The sequence below is a fragment of the Plectropomus leopardus genome, chromosome 17 (genome assembly GCF_008729295.1).
Source record: "Plectropomus leopardus isolate mb chromosome 17, YSFRI_Pleo_2.0, whole genome shotgun sequence".
Lineage (NCBI taxonomy): Eukaryota > Metazoa > Chordata > Actinopteri > Perciformes > Serranidae > Plectropomus > Plectropomus leopardus.
Window position 1 is genome coordinate 220,712 of NC_056479.1, and position 18,431 is coordinate 239,142.

Below are 18,431 nucleotides of genomic sequence, written 5' to 3' on the forward strand. Positions count from 1 at the left end.
GTGTCTGACCATTGTCTGTTCGTATGCACCAAACAGCGGTTACCCGCTGTTCTTGGAGTCTTTGGCCAGTATCCCGGAAAGAATGTTGACCAGGGACTCTGTAGTTCACCTGTGGGACTTCATCACTTACATGGGCAACAATGAAGAAACCTGGAGGGGCTTGATTGGGAGAAACGGCCTACCCAATCTGAACCTGAGTAGCATTTTGTTACTGATCTTCTGTACAAGTCATGGACTGTCCGTAACAAACACCATGTTTGAGAATAGGGATGTTCATAAGTGTACTTGGTACCAGAGATCCCTAGGCCAAAGATCTATGATTGACTTTGTGGTCCTATCATCTGATCTGCAGGCGTATGTCTTTGACACTGGGGTGTAGAAAGGAGCAGAGCTGTCTGATTACCACCTGGTGGTGAGTTGGATCAGGTGGCGGGGGAGGCTCCCGGACAGACCCGGTAAACCCAAACGTGTAGTTAGGGTGAACTGAGAATGCATGGTGAAGGCCCCTGTCCGCCAGGTCTTCTACTCACATCTCTGGAAGAACTTTTCGAGCATCCTACAGGAGGTTGGGGACATGGAATCAGAGTGGTCCTTGTTCAAAGCTTCCATTCTGGAAGCAGCTACTTGAAGATGTAGCCAGAAAGTAGTTGGTGCCCGTTGTGGCAGCAACCGAAAGACCCGGTGGTGGACACCAGTGGTGAAGGAGGCTGTCAGGCTGAGGGAGGAGGCTTTTCGAGCTTTATTGGCCCAGGGGTCTCCTAAAGCAGCAGACAGGTACCATTTGGCCAAAAGAGCTGCAGCTGAGGCAGTCACAAAGCAAAAACTTGGGTGTAGGAGGAGTTTGGGAGGCCATGGAGGAGGACTTTTGGTTGGCCTCAAGGAAGTTCTGGTAAACCATGAGACATCTCTGGAAGGGAAAGCAGGGCTTGTCTCAGGCTGTGTACAGCAGGGAAGGAGATCTGCTGACCCGGACTTAGAGATATTGTCGAGCGGCGGAAGGAGCACTTTGAGGAACTCCTGAACCCAGCCGTCATGTCCTCTGTAGAGGCGGCAGAGACTGAGGGCTCGGGGCAACCATCGTCCATATCCCTAGCAAAGGTTGCTGAGGTAGTCAAGAAGCTCCTTGGTGGCAAGGCGCCTGGTGTGGATGAGATTCACTCTTAGATGCTGAAGACTCTGGACATTGGGCTGTCTTGGCTAACACGTATGTTCAATGTCGCGTGGAGGTCAGGTATGGTGCCTGTGGAGTGGCAGACCAGGGTGGTGGTTCGCATTTTCAAAACAGGGAACCAGAGGGTGTGCTCCAACTATCAGGGTATCACACTGCTCAGCCACCACGGGAAAGTTTACTCCAGGGTGCTGGAAAGGAGGCTCGACCGATAGCCAACAAAGACGACAAATATCCTTTGGCACACTCTTACCTCATTAATCCCATTATCACCTTTAGTATTATCATCTGTTGTATGATAATTGGATGTGTACTTATAACTTCTGACGATAACAGTAACACGGGTAATAGTTCTGGCATCAACCATGTTCAAAGCAATGGAATGCCAACACTTACATACAAACAACAATCAAGCAGCCAAACTAATCGCAGCCAAACAAAATTTTAGCAACAGGACCCCTTTGAATTTTAGTTGAATACCCCTGCTCTAGATGCTGTGACTGCCTCTCAAGGTGATGTTTGTGCAATTGTAGGTGAGGGATGTTGTACATATATTCCCTCAGAGTCAGAAGGTCTAGGTTATCTGACTGTTGCAATTAGATATTTACAGGAGATACAGGAAGGAATTATCAGGAGCAATAGTGACACACAAGCTACAGCAGGTCATAGCAATTCACAAATATGGTATGCAATTCTTTAATGGAAACCCTACAGTAGCACGGCTTATGAGTATTATGGCTCCCATATTAGATATTGTTTTAATAGTTGCTGTAGTAGTATGTTGCTGTTTTCCTATTCTCTGTGCACTAATTTTAAAATCTGTTTCTTCATTCACATACATGACCATGATTCAAAATCCGGTTAGAAACATCAACATATACCCCCCACCTGAGCCGGATCGTTCTGAGTCCAGATCTCGGTCTTCTGACGGTTCTGATGATTCTGTTGATGATGTGGACTAAGCAGCATTCATCAATTACAGACATATATTACGTGATGATGCTGATTTATTGCTAATCTTATGTTTTGACTATCTTAGAAGGTTGCTGCTCCATATACAAAGATTTTGAAGGAACAATTCCCATTCCCTCATCTTTAGTTTGGGAAGGTATAGGTGAAAGAGGGAGGTCTGGGTTTCTCAAATTAAACTGGGTCTATGTTCCTCAGGCCTTAGTAGAGGAAGAGAAATCCAACCGTGCCTTAAGAGAGGATGGGACAAACCTGATGATTCCAAGTGACGAAGCTAGCACCTACACATTATTGTCAACAATGCTCATTTACTCATATCTGTTATACTCGGGGATGATGTTATTGATGGTTGACAGTTGCTATATCCTATTTGGAGTCTGTTATTATGCATGGTGTTTTAATTTGCTAGTTATTATAGTGTGTTTGTGTGAAGTGTTATAAAAGAAGAGTATCATGATAAATAAATAAAATTAAAAAAAAAAAATTTTAAAAAGATAAGAAAAAGGGGGAACTGTTAGTATGTATTTTAGGATTATGCATCCTCCACAGTTAGTTCGAGATTCTATGTCTACCTCAAGTAAAGAGCTACCCATATATAGTGAAGCCTTAGTGCCTGTAAGTTGACCATAGATACCTGAGATGGACCAGTGCCAGCAAATTTAGTAACACAAACACATTCCTCACTTCTAAGGAGAACCTTAGTTCCTGACATGTTAGAATTTGATCCCAACCTCTACGTCAGCATAAATACCACTGTCTTTTCTCTGTTCGTTGTCGAACGGCCACTTGCATGTTTCTCTCGTTCCTGTGTCGACCCATGTGGTTGTAATAAACATTTCCTGATAGAAGCTTCAACCGGTATCTCTGCTCTTCTTTAAGAAATGTATATGTGAGGGAAAAAAGGCTATTTATTTTTTTGTCTGGTTAAAAATATGCCTGGCTAGTAGATTTTTTCTTCCCAGCCAAATTGGATGGTTAATTAAAAAAGTTAACTGTGAACTCTGACTGTCAACTGTAGTGGGCAACATTTTATAATATTCCAAAATAACACAGGAAGCTGCTGTCATTTGACTTGGCATGTTCCAAGGCGTCTCAAACTTCACATGCTGCATAAGTGTCATAGCCTGAAGACATCTACTTGTCAATACTTTGTTATAGCTCCACCTACATACAACAGGAAAAAGGCATCTCCAGCCTCGGCGCTACAGTGACCAAACACTAGTTCACTGCTGTGTGCAGTGTTGCCCTTTTTCAGAGACATGCGGTCGCATCAGTCTTATGCAGTCATTATGACCACTTGTGGTCAAAATAGGTAAAGAGATCACATTTCCTTTCACCGTTTTTGCAGTTTCTATCAATAGCATTCATCTATTCCTTGCCATGACTCCCCAAATTGATTATCTTCTTGATAGTGCTACTGACTCACTGCAATCAACTCTCGACCTTTTAAGAAGAAAATAATGAAACAAAGAAAATTAGCTCCATGGTTTAACCCCCAAACCCACAAATTAAAACAAATATTGTGAAAATCTGAATGAAATTGGCGTTCAACCAACCTCGAAGAGTCCCGTTTCGTCTAGCAGGACAGTCTTAAAACTATGTATTGAAAGGCCCCTCATCATGCCAGAGCAAACTATTACTCATCATTAATTGAAGATAATAAAAACAATTCTAGGTTTCTATTCAACACTGTAGCCAGGCTGACACAGTCACAGTTTTATAGAGCCTTATATTACTTTAGCCCGCAGTAGCAAGGACGTAAAGAGTTTCTTTAATGATAGAATTATAAATATTAGAGATAAAATCCATCACCTCCTGCCCTCAACTGACCTGAACTCGAACACAGGTAATTTCAATATAGCAGTAAGGTCTGAAATTTACTTAGACTGTGTTTCCACCACTGACCTTCATCATGACCTTCATCATCACTTCAGTGATTTCCTTATGCAAGCCATCAACTTGCCTGTTAGACCCCATTCCAACTAGGCTCTTTATTAGAAATAATCAATGTGTCTTTATTATCAAGCTATGTACTACAGTCCTTTCAAGTAGCTGTCATTAAACCTCTTCTAAAGAAGCCCACTCTCGATCCAGAGCTTTCAGCAAGCTGTAGACAGATTTCTAATCTCCCCTTTATTTATAAAAATTAGAAAGTAGTTGCTAATCAGCTCTGTGACTTTCTCCAAGACAGTTCTTTATTTGAGGATTTTCTGTCAGGATTTAGAGTGCATCATAGTACAGAGACGGCACTAGTTAAAATTCCTAATGACTCACTGATCGCCTCTGATAAAAGACTCTGTCTCTGTAAAGGTCTAATCTTATTAGATCTCAGTGCCGCATTTGACACAATTAACCATTGAATCTTACTACACAGACTGGAGCACTTAATTGGCCTTGAAGGAACGGCACTAAGTTGGTTTAAATCATACTTATCAGACCATTCTCACTTTGTTTATATTAATGATCAATTCTCAGTGCATACTAAGGTTCTGTGCTTGGCTTAATCCTTTTCATTTTATATAAGCTTCCCCCGCAACATTAAACATTAAAAATCACTCTCTAAATTCCAATTGTTATGTGGATGATACCAACTGTATTTATCTATGAAGCCAGATGAAACCAATCAGTTATCTAAACTATAAGTGTAGGACCTAAAAGCCTGGATGAGCTGCAATTTCTTGATGTTAAATAAAACTGAAGTTATTGTTCTTGGCCCCAAACACCTCAGAAACTCTTTTTCTAAGGATATAATTTCTATAGATGGCATTGCCTTGGCCTCTAGCACAATTGTAAGGAACGTCAGAGTCATATTTATATTAGATTTATTTATTTATCAACTTCAAGGACTGTATTCACATGCGTGATATTGCAAAACTTAGGCATATCCTGTTTCAAACAGATGCTGAAAAATTACTGCACGCATTTATTACTTCTAGGCGGGATTACCGTAACTTCCTATTATAGGGTTGCCTCAACAAGTGTCTAAAGACTCTCCAACTTGTCAAGAATGCTGCGGCAGGTGTACTAATGAGAACCAAGAAAAAAGATCAAAAGAGATATCCTCACTTTTAGCTTCTTTGCACTGGCTCCCTGTAAAAACAAGAATTGGATAAAATACTTCTCCTTAATTACAAAGCTCTAAATCATCAGGCTCTGTCATATCTTTCACAGCTCATAGTTCCCTATCATCCTTATAGAGCACTGTGCTCTGGAAATGCATGGTTACTTGTGGTTCCTAGGTTGCTTTTCATTACACGAACCTGACTCCAAGCCTCCTTCACTTGCTTCCTTTCCTCGCATCTTAGTCCCTCCAGGGGATGTGAGGAGAGAGGAGATGAAACTGTGGAATGAGAAATCCTCAGTACCACAGTGACAGTCAGTAACATATGACCTTCATCTGTATGCACGCAGCGTTAGCCACCAGATGACTGGCGGCTGGTGACATTTTAGTGATCAGATGATGTCTTTTACTGTAATCAAAGGCAAAGAACGAGTAGCACTCGAGACGGCTTTGTGTAAAAGTGCAAGTGACAGAGAGAGTGAAGGAGCAGCTGCACAGAGGAGTAGAGCCGTGCGCCCCTAAAAACACAGCAGAGACTCTCAGCAGTGTTTAATACATGAGATTTCATCACATTTGCTCATACAATGAGCTCCTTTCTCCCTCTCTCGCTCTCTTCATTTCTCTCGCTCATGTCCTTTTACTGCATAACACTAACTCAGCATTTTCTCTGGAGCATTTCTGCTCCCTTGTTTCATAGATTTCTCGGATCATGGCTTCACCTGGATGGTTGTGATTGTTGTGCTGATGCTGTGATCCTGCCTTTGGCTGTGCTTGTGTTGTGGCTGCACTGATGCTGTGTTCCTACTTTCGGCTCAGCTTGGATCGTAGTCATGACTGTGCTTGGGCCTTGGCTACACTGACAAGCATTTGCTTGTATTTGCTTGCATTTGCTTGCATTTGCCTGTTCCATTCCTGTTCTTTGTGTGTAGCCTAAATAGGCTACAGGAATTGTGGCGCTGGAGTGCTGAGGGTCAGCAGTGAAGAGGTGCAATTATGGAACAGGAATGGAACAGGCAATGAGGGAGTAAAGACAATAGATGGGGTCCAAGCTTACATCCAACAATCAAAGCTGGGACTCCAGACTGTTATGGACTTCTGAGGAAAAAAACAGCAAATCACAAACAGCACCCATCCTTCCAGATGACCTTAATTCCTTCTATGCCAGGTTTGACACCACTGCTAGAGAATCACCATTACCACCATTGTCCCTGTCCCTCAAACAACAAAATATGGTCAGTCAAAATAACTGGTGCGCTCATAGCCAGCAAGCATCTTGAGAGGCTGGTTAAATCTGTCATCTTTCCCATGCTCCCCTAACCCTTAACCTCCTGTAATTTTCTACACCCATACACACACTGCTTACACAGAGCCACAGAAAATGCCCAAGTCCTATACACCAACCTGTCCTGGAAGGGAGGGATACTTCTACCAGGATACTCTTTGTTGACTATAGCTCAGCATTCAATACCATAGTAACCTCCAGCCTCACAAGTGGGCTCAATGATCTGGATCTAAACACTGTGTTTGACTGAATTGTTGATGGACTGCCCCCAGGTGGTGAGAGTGTACAATTGCACCTCTTCACTGCTGACCCTCAGCACTCCAGCGCCACAAGACTACTACTCTCTAATCACATCACTAGACTGACACGATTACAAATGTAATTTTTAGATACTAAAAAAAACCACATCCTTTTTTAGGGGTTGTTGCGTTGAAGCTATTTACTGACAATCAGCATTTATCCATTTGCCCAAATCCTTTAAACAGCATCTCTGGCTACATTGCAAGTTACCAGATAGTCAGTGACCACAGGTTTAAGCCTTTATACAGGCACGATGTACCAAACCTGGCAACCTCACTGTGTTCAAAAGCCTTCAAGAAGCTGCCCACAGTCACTGTGCCAAGGTGTTCAATAACCAACCAGCGTGCATCCAGCATGCAAGTGGCAAGTAGTCCCCAACTATGCAGATGTCAAGGAATAGCCTACACTCTATTTGAAGTCTTACTTAGTGACGAAGGTAAGCACATGGAATGAATCAATCACCTTTTAACAACCCTTAAGCAATTTTACCTTTCTAATGCAAGCCTGTGTAAATGAATGACATGCAACATCCTCCAACCAATCCAAGATAAAAACACTGGGGCTATAAAGTTATCTGGCCTCACAATAAACTATGTTTTCACTAATGTAATATCTCACTTTAAAGTGTAAAGTGCATTTTTTTCACCTCAAAAGCCTGATTAAGATAAAACTTTTTTCACTGCAAAACGGACACATGCCTTCATCTGATTAGATTACAGCAATGCACTGCTATTAGGCCTTTCCAATGAATGCATCGTGCAAAGGCAGCTGATGTTAAACTCTTAAATCACCAAGCAACAAAATTATATAATAATGCATTTTTCAAAGCCCTGCTTTAACTGGATTTTTTTTTATGTCCAATTATTTTTAGTAATTCATTCATTAATTATCAGTAACCAGACTTTCAAAGGGCTGACATATAATATATAACAGACAACCATTCACACTCACATTCAGCCAGTTTAGAGTCACCAATTAACCTGCATGACTTTGGACTGTGGCAGGAGGCTGGACAGACTGGAGAAAACCCAGGCTGACAAGGAAGAACATGCAAACGCCCCAAAGAAGGGCCCCTCACCCCAGGTTCAAACCCAGGACCCTCTTGCTGTAAGGCAATAATGCTCACCACTGCACCAGTATGTTGTGTTGTGTCAAATAATATTGATGTATTATGTGTTTTGTTATTTGTAGCGTGGGTTGTGAGGTGTACCTGGGGTTGATTTTGCTTGCTCCTCTCCTTCTGACCCATCCATCAGCTGCTGTCTCTCTTCTGAGCCCACAGCTGCATATTCTGTCTCCCTGCCTCTCCACTGAGGTAATGAAGGTGGAAGAACCAGCAGGAAAAAATAGCTGGTGGTAGTGTTAGGAAAAGCACAATGAAAAGCCAAGAAGAATCATGTCATTTGATCTGTGAGTAAAACAAGAGAAGGAATATACAGAGAAACTAGAAGTACCGCCTTATGGTTATATGCCTCCATGAACCAAGTTGCTGTTACAGTTTACATCCATGTCTGTGCAAACATGGATGCTTCTTACAGATCTTCTCCCGAGGAGGACAGAGAATCTGTTTCATTAGCACAGTTTCAGGGTGGCTTCTAGGATTAGTGTCATCAAGTCAGTATCTGACCAAATGACTCCCCTTCTGCTCTTGAGATATGATGTTGAGTAATGGCCAGAAAAGTGTTTTGCAAAACATTATGACCTTTGACCTTTTGGATACAAAATGTCATCACTTCATCATTTTATCCTATTAGAAATTTGTGTAAAATCATGTACATATGGACAGATAGACACAAGGAGGGATGTACAACCCAGATAATGCCTTAATGTTGCCTTAAATATAAGAACTGAAAGCAGCCTTCTTGGTCTGTGAAATCCAAAATTATAGTCAAAGAATATGGTAAATAATAACAGAATCAAAAAGAGTGACGACTCTTAACTTTTTCATATTTAAAATTATATTGAATTTTCTGTTTACAACTTCAAAGTTGAGTTGTAAAACAAAACATGAAACAGTGCAATAAGCATTAATTGTAAGTGTGCAGATCCATCTGTTCAAAGAGTGAAATCTGTGACATGCATGAACACCCACAACAATCTTTCTATTCTTTGTCTATACTTATATATATGTGTAAATATAGTCTATTTTCCAAGTGTCAGATATTAATTAGTTGTCAAATGGTATTTTTTATCATATCTTTTCACTTCCTTACTTACCTAATCAACATAGCAAATGGTACCACCAGCATGATGAGAAGCGTGATATGGGGAGACAGGCCAACTTGGGTGAGGCCTGAGTACAGGAGGGCTCCAGCAACACCAGCACCACCAGTACCCGAGCCCCAGCCTCCCAGTACATCCCTGAAGCAGGTGAGAAAACAGTGCTTACAATCCAAATTAAATATCTTAATGAATCTGTATTTATTGCAGATGCATTACAAAAACACAATGACATACTGTACACGCGTACATGTGGTTTGTTAGATCAATTGCAGCTACGGCTACTGTAACAGCTTCCAGTTATCAGGATAACCGTGGTGAAATTGCCTGCCGGTAAGTAATATCAATCAAATGTTGATTATCATGATAACCGACATAAACCCACAGACGGATTAAATTCCAGACTATACCTTCTTTTTTTTAGCAAGTGTTAAATGCAGACCTTTCTGAACTCAAATTTTCAGTCTTCTCAGTAGATTTCATCAGACCACAACGACATCTGATTACAAAGAGCAAAATTTTTGCGATGTAAAAAATTGTTTTTGAAATCCCACTGTTTACATGTGCATTTTGACTAACATTCTGACTATGTATGTGCAATGACTTTACAAAAAGTTTACATTTCTATGATATTGCTGCATTTTCAGTTTAAGTTATTTCAAATCAATTTCCAGATTTGGTACAGTTATACTGTATTGCACAGTATTGCACTGTGACGTACAAGCGTAAAGGGAAGTCTGCATATGATTATGCACTGAATTTTCTGTCACAAGTGGCGTCATTTCCGTCATGTGTGAGTTTTCTGAAGTGTTGTCGTAACAAAATGAAGTTTGGCACCTGACATTCTCATCAGGGATTCCTCCTGGTGAAAGATCTTGTAGTGTGTGACCTCCTGTGGTCATGTAGCGTGAAATGCACGCTTTAAAGACAACTGATTACAAGATGGCATGTTATGTAGTTTGAAAAGTACACATCTGACAATTTTAAATGTTGTGTAGTGTATCTTAGTGATTTCTGAGTCAAGTAACTAAAAACACACAAACACTACACGATTCTGAAATCATGGACGTCCTCAAAGTTTCCAAAAAAGAAAGATATTTTCAAACAGCCTCTGTTTACAACTAGAAGCAAGGAAATAAAAGTGAGGCATGAAAGTTAGAATAATTAAGAAAAAAAAAATTCTCATAGTAAATCAAAATTATCACAAGTCATATACAAATCGCTCTTTTATTTTGATATACAAAGTTATAATTTTAATTTATAATTTTAATTATTTCATAGTTTAGAAATCTTAGTATCACTAGTTTTTTTGACTTAAGGTGAATATTTGCTTTTTTGTACCACAGAAGTGCATCTCAAACATGAACACAAAAGGAGGCCAAACAAAAACTCTGAAAATGGCTGGAAATATATTTGCAACCTGCAGTTAAACATGTAAAAATACAAGCTGTTTTTAAACATGTTCTCAGTTATTAAATAGTTGTTGAAACTGCTAATAATTATTACTGCAGTAATAATAGGTACAGTCATCTGCTGTCATTACATGCTGTTATGCTAATCATTTTACTATGTAGCACAAATTTGTTTCAAATGTAGAGTGAATAACAAAATCTATTATTATTATTAGTAGTAGTAGTAGTAGTAGTGGTAGTAGTAGTAGTAGTAGTAGTAGTAGTAGTAGTAGTAGTATTACATCTCTAAAATTGATTAGAGATAGTCATGTGAGGTTGGAATGGTTGTTTACCTGCTGAAGTAGACAGTGAGCGCAAGGAAGGACAGTTCTCCCAAACCGGAGCTGATACTGGCAAAGATCACTCCTAGAAACACAGGAAGGAAGGACAAAGACACCTTTAATATGCTCAATAATTACAGAAAAGTAATAACCACAGGGGGTTATTTCCTACTTTGACTAGGAAAAATTACCTTTGAAATCAACACATACCTGAATCATTTTTGTGTTTTGTATTCCTACATCGAATCATGTTATGTCCTCTTTCCATTTCAGCATATACCTTCCAGTGCCTTGTTTGTTTTTTAGGATATGATGAATTTCCTCAAAATTATGTCAGTTGTCTAGCTGAATTGCTTAGCCCATAGAGAATTTTACACTTTGTAAACAAAAGAAGTCGTGTTCTATTCTATTATTTCAATATACATGTCATCAGTGCAGTACACTGTTTTTTTCAATGGCTTAAACCAAGCTGCCTACTACCAAAAGACAGAATCTTCCCAAAACTATAACACTACCACTATCACCTGTTTTCCACGTTTCAATATCCAAAACTCTTTCTGTAAAGCCTTATAAAATGATCAATATAATTAATATATATTAATATATAATTAATATAATTAAGTCAAGTCATCACAACCTAAACTCAAATGGCCTCATTTTTAATTCATATTGCCACATAAAAAATGTATTTTAATTTTTGCACAACCCTTTAGTATGCCTTGGATCATTTTTGAAGGTGATTTGCATTTCATATTTTTTGATTGAGAGTATACTTCACCCATGGATGAGTCCCTCACAAGATGGCAAAAACTAAGCCTCAAGATTATTAACACAGCAATCAGAATGCACAGGACAGGAAAAAAGGGCCTCATGGCATGTATCACGAATCACAATTCACGACACGGGGTTTACAATATGTGCAGCATTTGATATCTTCTGACCTTAGAACCTCATAGCAGATATGGGAAAACTACCCCCAAAACATCCTTCATAGTAATGGGAAAAAAATGGAGAAAACTTCAGGAGAAGCAACCAAGGAACGGCCCCTCTCCTAGGACAGACAGATGTGCAACAGATGTCATGTGTACAGAAAGACAAGCCATAAAAAATATATTTAACACTAAAGGTGCAGGACGACAGAGACAAGGACAAGGACAACAAAACTTAATAGTCTCAGACATGGTTCCACTGTGTCTCATCATGTGCTCATACACAGTGGAGTGAGAGAAGTTTTGATTTGGTCCTTTTGGCTATACTGGACTCTGACCTCTGATATGCTCAGAAGGAGAACAAGTACGTTGATCTCAAACATAGTAACAGCTGTCTATGGTGTAACAGACTTTTTAGCTAGATTCATTTGCCTCCTTCTCTTAAACTCCCTTGCTACAAAATTCAGACAGAAGTCTGTATCAAAGACAAGTGTATGGAAATTTACAAACTTGAACTTCAATATCAATTCACCAATCAATGTTGGCATGACGACAAATATCTGTAGCAGCAGGTCATGATAAGACTAAAACGGTATCATATTTCTGTGGAATAACCACAGCTGCAACCATTCGGATAAGATAACAGGAAATATATCAAGCTGTATCTAATGCATCATCAGAATTCTTGACAGTTGCACCACCAATGATGATAAGAGCTGTAACTAAAAGTAACAAGAGCTCTGTAAAAAATGGCAGCTTTACCTAGAATGCTCATCCACACAGCTGAGGAGAAGGACACAAGAAGGAAACTTGCTGCTGCCATGATGGCACAGAACAACACTCGGATACTAGAAAACAAGAAATAGGTGGTTAGTGCACAACACAGTACAATATTCATGTAGTACTGTCTAATAACGTACAGACAGCCCTATGTACAAGTCATACAAAGATAACCACTCTGTGTACTGTCAATAAATATTGAATACAATCTGGCCAATCAATAAAATCATAACCACTACCTGTTACCATCAATGAAGCTTAACACTTCCTACACACTTTTTCAAAATAAAAGCCCACCAAAGGGAAGCATTGTAGAGGAAAAAAGAAACATCATGTTACCAGTACCAAGGAAGTGTTGAGTTTCATCGACAGTTGGTCAGCAGTGATACAAACACTGTAAAGTGAAAGCAACTGAAAAGAATTAGTGAATGAAATGTATATGATGCCAGATGTATTTGGTCTAAAATGTTTCGATATAAAACACTACATTAAAATGATGGGATGTCCGATGCGAACAATTATCTTACCCATAAGGCAGTTTGTGAATCACAAAGGGAGCAGACAACTTGATGACAAGTGTTGGCAGGATATCAGCTAGCAGCACCGCCTGACGAGAAAAGCACCAGAGTCCTCTTTGAAATTGTTAGTGTTGATATGTCAAACATGCTGAGGGACATGACATTATAACATTTCTGTGGAGTATTTTTCATAGTTGCCCATAGCAGCGGCTTCCAGTGCTATTGGGGAGGCATATATATACATATATATACACACACACACACACACACACACACACACACACACACACAGTATGTCAGTTACAAACGCGCATTTTCTCTGTTCAGGCATCACTTTGTCTCATAATACATAGAGATTCTGTCTTACTAGCAGCTGAACATTTTTCAATTTTCCATTCTGCTACTTTTAGTTCTGCTTTGTCAGATTAGTTTCTGTACCTGTTTACTCATCTTACTTTTGCTTTTTTAACACACATTTTAAAAGGCAGTAACTACTGCTAAATGATGTCTGAGGATATCACCCAAAATACACACAACATCTCTGTTGTGAGAAACTAACAATTCTTTGTTAATATTCAGACTGGTTATGGTTGATTCCTGTTGTGTGGTGAATCTCCATTTACCGCAGTGGAGACAGGATTGCAGTCATAGCGGCTGCTGTTGCTACTGTTCCCACCTTGGAAATCCACGGCCAATGAGGCTGAGGTCTAGATATAAAAGAGGAAAAGGGCATAAAGAGAATAATTTGCTTTCTTTTTGAGTATACAGACTTTAAAGCCATTAGCAATAACAAGGGTCAATATAATATGAAATATTTTAATAAAAGTTTGCCTTCTTACAGATGCTGTGGCGTTTTCTGACTCTTGTTTTATGAGGATGTCATGGGCCGCACTCAGCATTATCACATAAGCAAAGTTGTTGCACAATCCAAGGAGCCTAAGGAGGTAATCAGAAGAGGAGACAGATAATAAAGGGTAAGCAGATTCAGATGCATCAATAACTCACAACCAAGCCACGGACTGAGAGGTTCATTTTTGTGTTTTTATTCTTACTGACCGATTTCCGTGGGTACAAAAATGTATTGCAGGGGTCACATGATGCAATGACCTGAGCAGATGTGAAAGTATCAACTCCTTGCTGGATTGCGATAAACTTTATTTTTCAACTAATTTTGTACCAGTGGAAGGTTCCGTTGGGTGCACGTTAGATTTATAATGTCACTCGACACATTTTTTGCACACTCTTGACAGAGCAAGAGGAAGAAACAGGAACGTAAAAAGGAAGCTTCGATTTGCAATAGGTATTAAGAGTTATAATACAATATTTTGCATCATGTCTACATATCTCCACATATCTATAGTAAGTACAGGACAGGAACCTCACCAAATTGTCCTAAATGCAAATCTCACATAGGCACCAGGTTGCATTGTTTCTCGAATGCAAACACCCACTTTTGTGTCTGCTTGTGAAGGTCCCTGCTTCTCTTAAAGCCAAGATGTAATGCAGTTGTTTTTAATTTTAGCAAGAAAAGCCATAATGGTAAAGTGGGTTGGAGAGGACCCCCCTTCTATCTCTGTGTGGAAATTTCTGATCTCAGAGGTTGTGACTGGAAAAACTTGGACATTATATCAATGGAAGAACTCATCTTTTTCTGCAGAAATGGAGAAAGCCACTGGAACTTTTGAGAGTTGATAATAACCTGGACTTAAATTTGTGATATGATGGTCAATTGCCATATTTTTGAATAAGGAACAAAGGGCATGGGTTTAATTAATTTTTTTTTTATTGATGTATTTCACCGCATAATATAGGATACTGCACAAGTATTGTGCATTATTTCTATTTCTTTGTGCTATTAATGCCACCAGCTTCTTTATCATATGGATTAGTCTTGCAGTATTGTTCCTGTAATATGTTTTTTAATGTGTACTGTTTGTGCATTTGCGTTGTAAAAACAAAAATTGTAATAAACAGAATTTACAAAAAAAGTATTGCAAAATGATGCCTTGCACTAATATTGATAAAAACTAGGGCCTAACCAACTCACACAGAAAATCAATAGCATTTGAGCTTGTCAATTCTGCTGTCGAGTCTCATGGGTCCTTTGTTGTAAAAGTACATCTCAAGTCAAGTTATGTCATTTAAATCCAATCACTACTCTGCGTACATCAATTGTCCAATAAAGTTTTTTTAATATAATTTCATTGTCAAAGGGTAATAAACCAAGAAAGAAGTAATCTGGTGGTCAGTTGCTTGAGAATGGCTGAATGTGCAAAGAGGTTAAAAGTTTGGCTACATTTTACCAAAGCCAAAGACAAGGTGGATGCAAAATACAATTTATGTTGCAAAATAATTTCTTGCAAGGGGGGGAACACAACCTCAATGGCCAAGCACATCAACATTGCATCAAATTAAACCAAAGTGGAAAACTTTTGACTTGTTTGGCAGTTGAAAAATCTCCCTCAACTCTGTCAGCTGCTGCTGGGCATAGCCAGCACAGTCTGTGGAAAGCACACCCAAACTTTGTAGCGAGTCCTGTCATTTAATAATGGTAATCCATGTTGAAATTCCAGTTGAAATAGGCAGGATAAGAGCTAGTTAGCTAAATAAAGGAGGTTGCATAAGGCGTCACTGTGATGTGTTCAATTTCAGCTCAGTTATATAACTATTAGATAAAGGTAAATAAAACATCACCATGATTTGTTCAAATTTAACATCAAGGAAGAGAACATTTATATTCTGCTCAGCAAATTGAATAATACAAGTTGCTGGGTGGGAAATTTGTCTTCCTTGTAATATAAAATGGATCATAGAGATGGAATTACAACCTGTTTAACGTCCTATCATGAGCTCTGATCATCTTTTAATACATAATAAAAACGATTGAAGCCAAGGTTTTTCAAAATAAATATTTAAATTAAAATTATTTATTCCTAATCAGTTAAAACATGACTGACAGTGACAGTCTCGATAATGGTATCAATGTCAATAAAAATGAACGATCCCCATCCCCATTCATGACTGCATCTTGTGGTCAGAAAGATAGACAGACATATAAATGGGACAGGATACTAAACTTGTGACTTATAAGTGTACCAAACACATTACATTAGATTCTAGTAGAAAAGGGATTATGGGTTTTCATTCTATAAACATTGGGCCTCATGGAAGAAAAGATGCACGAACAGATCTTCTTTTATTTTATGAGTGGTTGAGACTCTCTGACTAAGAAAACTTCTTGTTTTCACAAATTGTGGCCCCGGGCAACAAATGAAAAGTTTTACATTTGTGGAATATTTCTAAAGTGCATGAATATCATTTAATTAAATGGAAATGTTGTTCAAGCATAACTTTAATGACTGCATCATTAAATTAAAGGGTTAAAGAAAAATACAAAACTTGGTGCATTGATCCCAGAGCCTGAATGTAACTAAGTAAATTTACTCAAGTACTGTACTTAAGTACAAATCTTTTATTAGAAATATTGGACTTTTAATAAATACTGGTTTCAGCTTCTCATATATGTGCATGAGAACTTGCTGCTTTTTCTTTTCATTATTTTAATTATTTGGATTTATTGACTTTCTTTAAAATTTTTCACATTTACTTTTAATACTTTTTACAGTGTGGTATGAGTACTTTTAACCTGGACTTAGTCTAAGCAGAGGATCTGACTACTTCCTGCTGCTGACATGGCAAATGTTTTGTTATTGCTGGTTTTTGATTTTCCTGTAACACCAGTACTTAAATTCTGGAAAATTACATTTTCTTTTTTTTAAGTTTATTTAACAGTGCCTATGTCAATTTCACTACTGGAAGAGAGTTGTTCTTCTTAAAGCCTTTTTTGTTGTAATGTCTCCAGTCTTGTTTGTGTGCTAGAGTCTTTGCACACTGCACCACCTGTCCTTACATGGTAGTTAGGAGGCGTTATCTCTGCTAACAGGTGACTTATGATCAGTGGGATTCATCATTGAGCTAACCTGGTCATAGCAGATTTGAATGTTGAAGTACATTTGGTGCATCTGAAGTTGACCTATTCTTCCTCTTACCAAAAAATTAATGGATAATATGAAAGAAATTTAGGAGAATGTTGTGGTATTAGGCCCATTAAATCTTATTCATAATAACAATATAGCCTGATCACAATATGTTAATGTTCTTTCAGCCCAGTAGCTGAATGTTTACTGTTGCAGTAGCAACAAGTTGCAGCTGAGCCTGTATTAGCTTAGCCTATTCTTCATAACAACAATAAAAACATAAAATTGTTCCGAATTTACCTTTTTTTAACAAAAATTATCACAAATCCCTACAGCCCTACCCCATGGGAACATATTGTGAAAAGTTATATTATCAAAAGTAGATAAATAAATCACTTAAATCCCTGGAGAGCTACCTTAAATGTTGTCCCAACTAATCTACAGTAGCTACCACTGTCATTTAGTCAAGCATAGCAAGAAAGCACAATAACTTGATAGATCAATATATAGATAAGTAAAAGTTATAACATGTAAGAATGCTTAGGTGACATTTGAAAGGATAACTGAAAGAAGAAGTGGAAAACAATCAGTGAGTTCGCTGGTCTTCAGCAGTGTTATGTGTTATATATATATAGTCTATTAGGAACAAACTGCCAACTGAAGAATGCAGCGCAAACCCACAGCTTATATGCCCACAGATGATATTGTGCCTTTAATACTCAAAACAGAAATGCTTGAACTTGAACAGGGGTGTCTGTAAACATGTAAAATAAAGTGCATACATAAATAACACATGGAAACTAGGCCATTACATGTAAAATTATCTGTGCCACATTTGCTATGGCCATCTTGAAAAATCACATCAAACTGGATATTGGGCCATCACAAAATTTGTGATGGCCCTATATCCAGTTTTGTCTCAAACACATCCAAACATGTCTGCCGAATTTGGTGCTTTTAACACAAAATAAACAACTGATATAATATATTGAGCTATTATATAGTATATATAAAAGCCTTGAATCATTGCCAGATGAGCAGACACACACACACACACAAACAATCAGACAGAGAGAGAGATAGACAGAATATTAGCTCCATATGGGAAGAGCACAGAGACAGAATCATGTATTATCCTACAATGTCACAGCTTGTTTAGATATTACATGTTTATTAGCACAGAAAAAGAGGTACAGTTGGTTACCAGTTCCAAATTACAGGTAAAAAAAAAGTACTCAAATGTGCTTCTGTGGTAGTTCAGTACCATATTTTGCCATGGTGACACATGCAAATACACACATTCACAAGGTGAAAAATTGTTTTCCAGCCATTACAATTTTATCTCGGCAGGTTAAAAGGACATTAACACTTAATTGTAATTTGTGGGGCCCTATAATTTTCTGATTGCAATCGTGGAAATTAACAATAAAAATGGGTCAGCTGTAAAACGCAAAATATCATGGAATTTACCAAAATACAGAGTGCAATTACATGA

The 18,431-nt window shown here is 38.5% G+C and overlaps 1 protein-coding gene across 2 annotated transcripts in view; it reads right to left on the minus strand.

Annotated features, from left to right (window-relative positions):
* Positions 1-18,431, minus strand: part of cln3 (CLN3 lysosomal/endosomal transmembrane protein, battenin) — a 36,416-nt gene that overhangs the window by 16,752 nt on the left and 1,233 nt on the right. For both annotated transcript variants that reach the window (XM_042504688.1, XM_042504689.1), the window contains exons 3-9: positions 13,799-13,895; positions 13,583-13,666; positions 12,969-13,048; positions 12,424-12,509; positions 10,745-10,817; positions 8,998-9,141; positions 7,991-8,130 (exon numbers count right to left, since the gene is read on the minus strand). In XM_042504688.1, the coding sequence (XP_042360622.1) occupies positions 7,991-8,130; positions 8,998-9,141; positions 10,745-10,817; positions 12,424-12,509; positions 12,969-13,048; positions 13,583-13,666; positions 13,799-13,895 (704 nt within the window). The remainder of the gene's footprint in view (positions 1-7,990; positions 8,131-8,997; positions 9,142-10,744; positions 10,818-12,423; positions 12,510-12,968; positions 13,049-13,582; positions 13,667-13,798; positions 13,896-18,431) is intronic.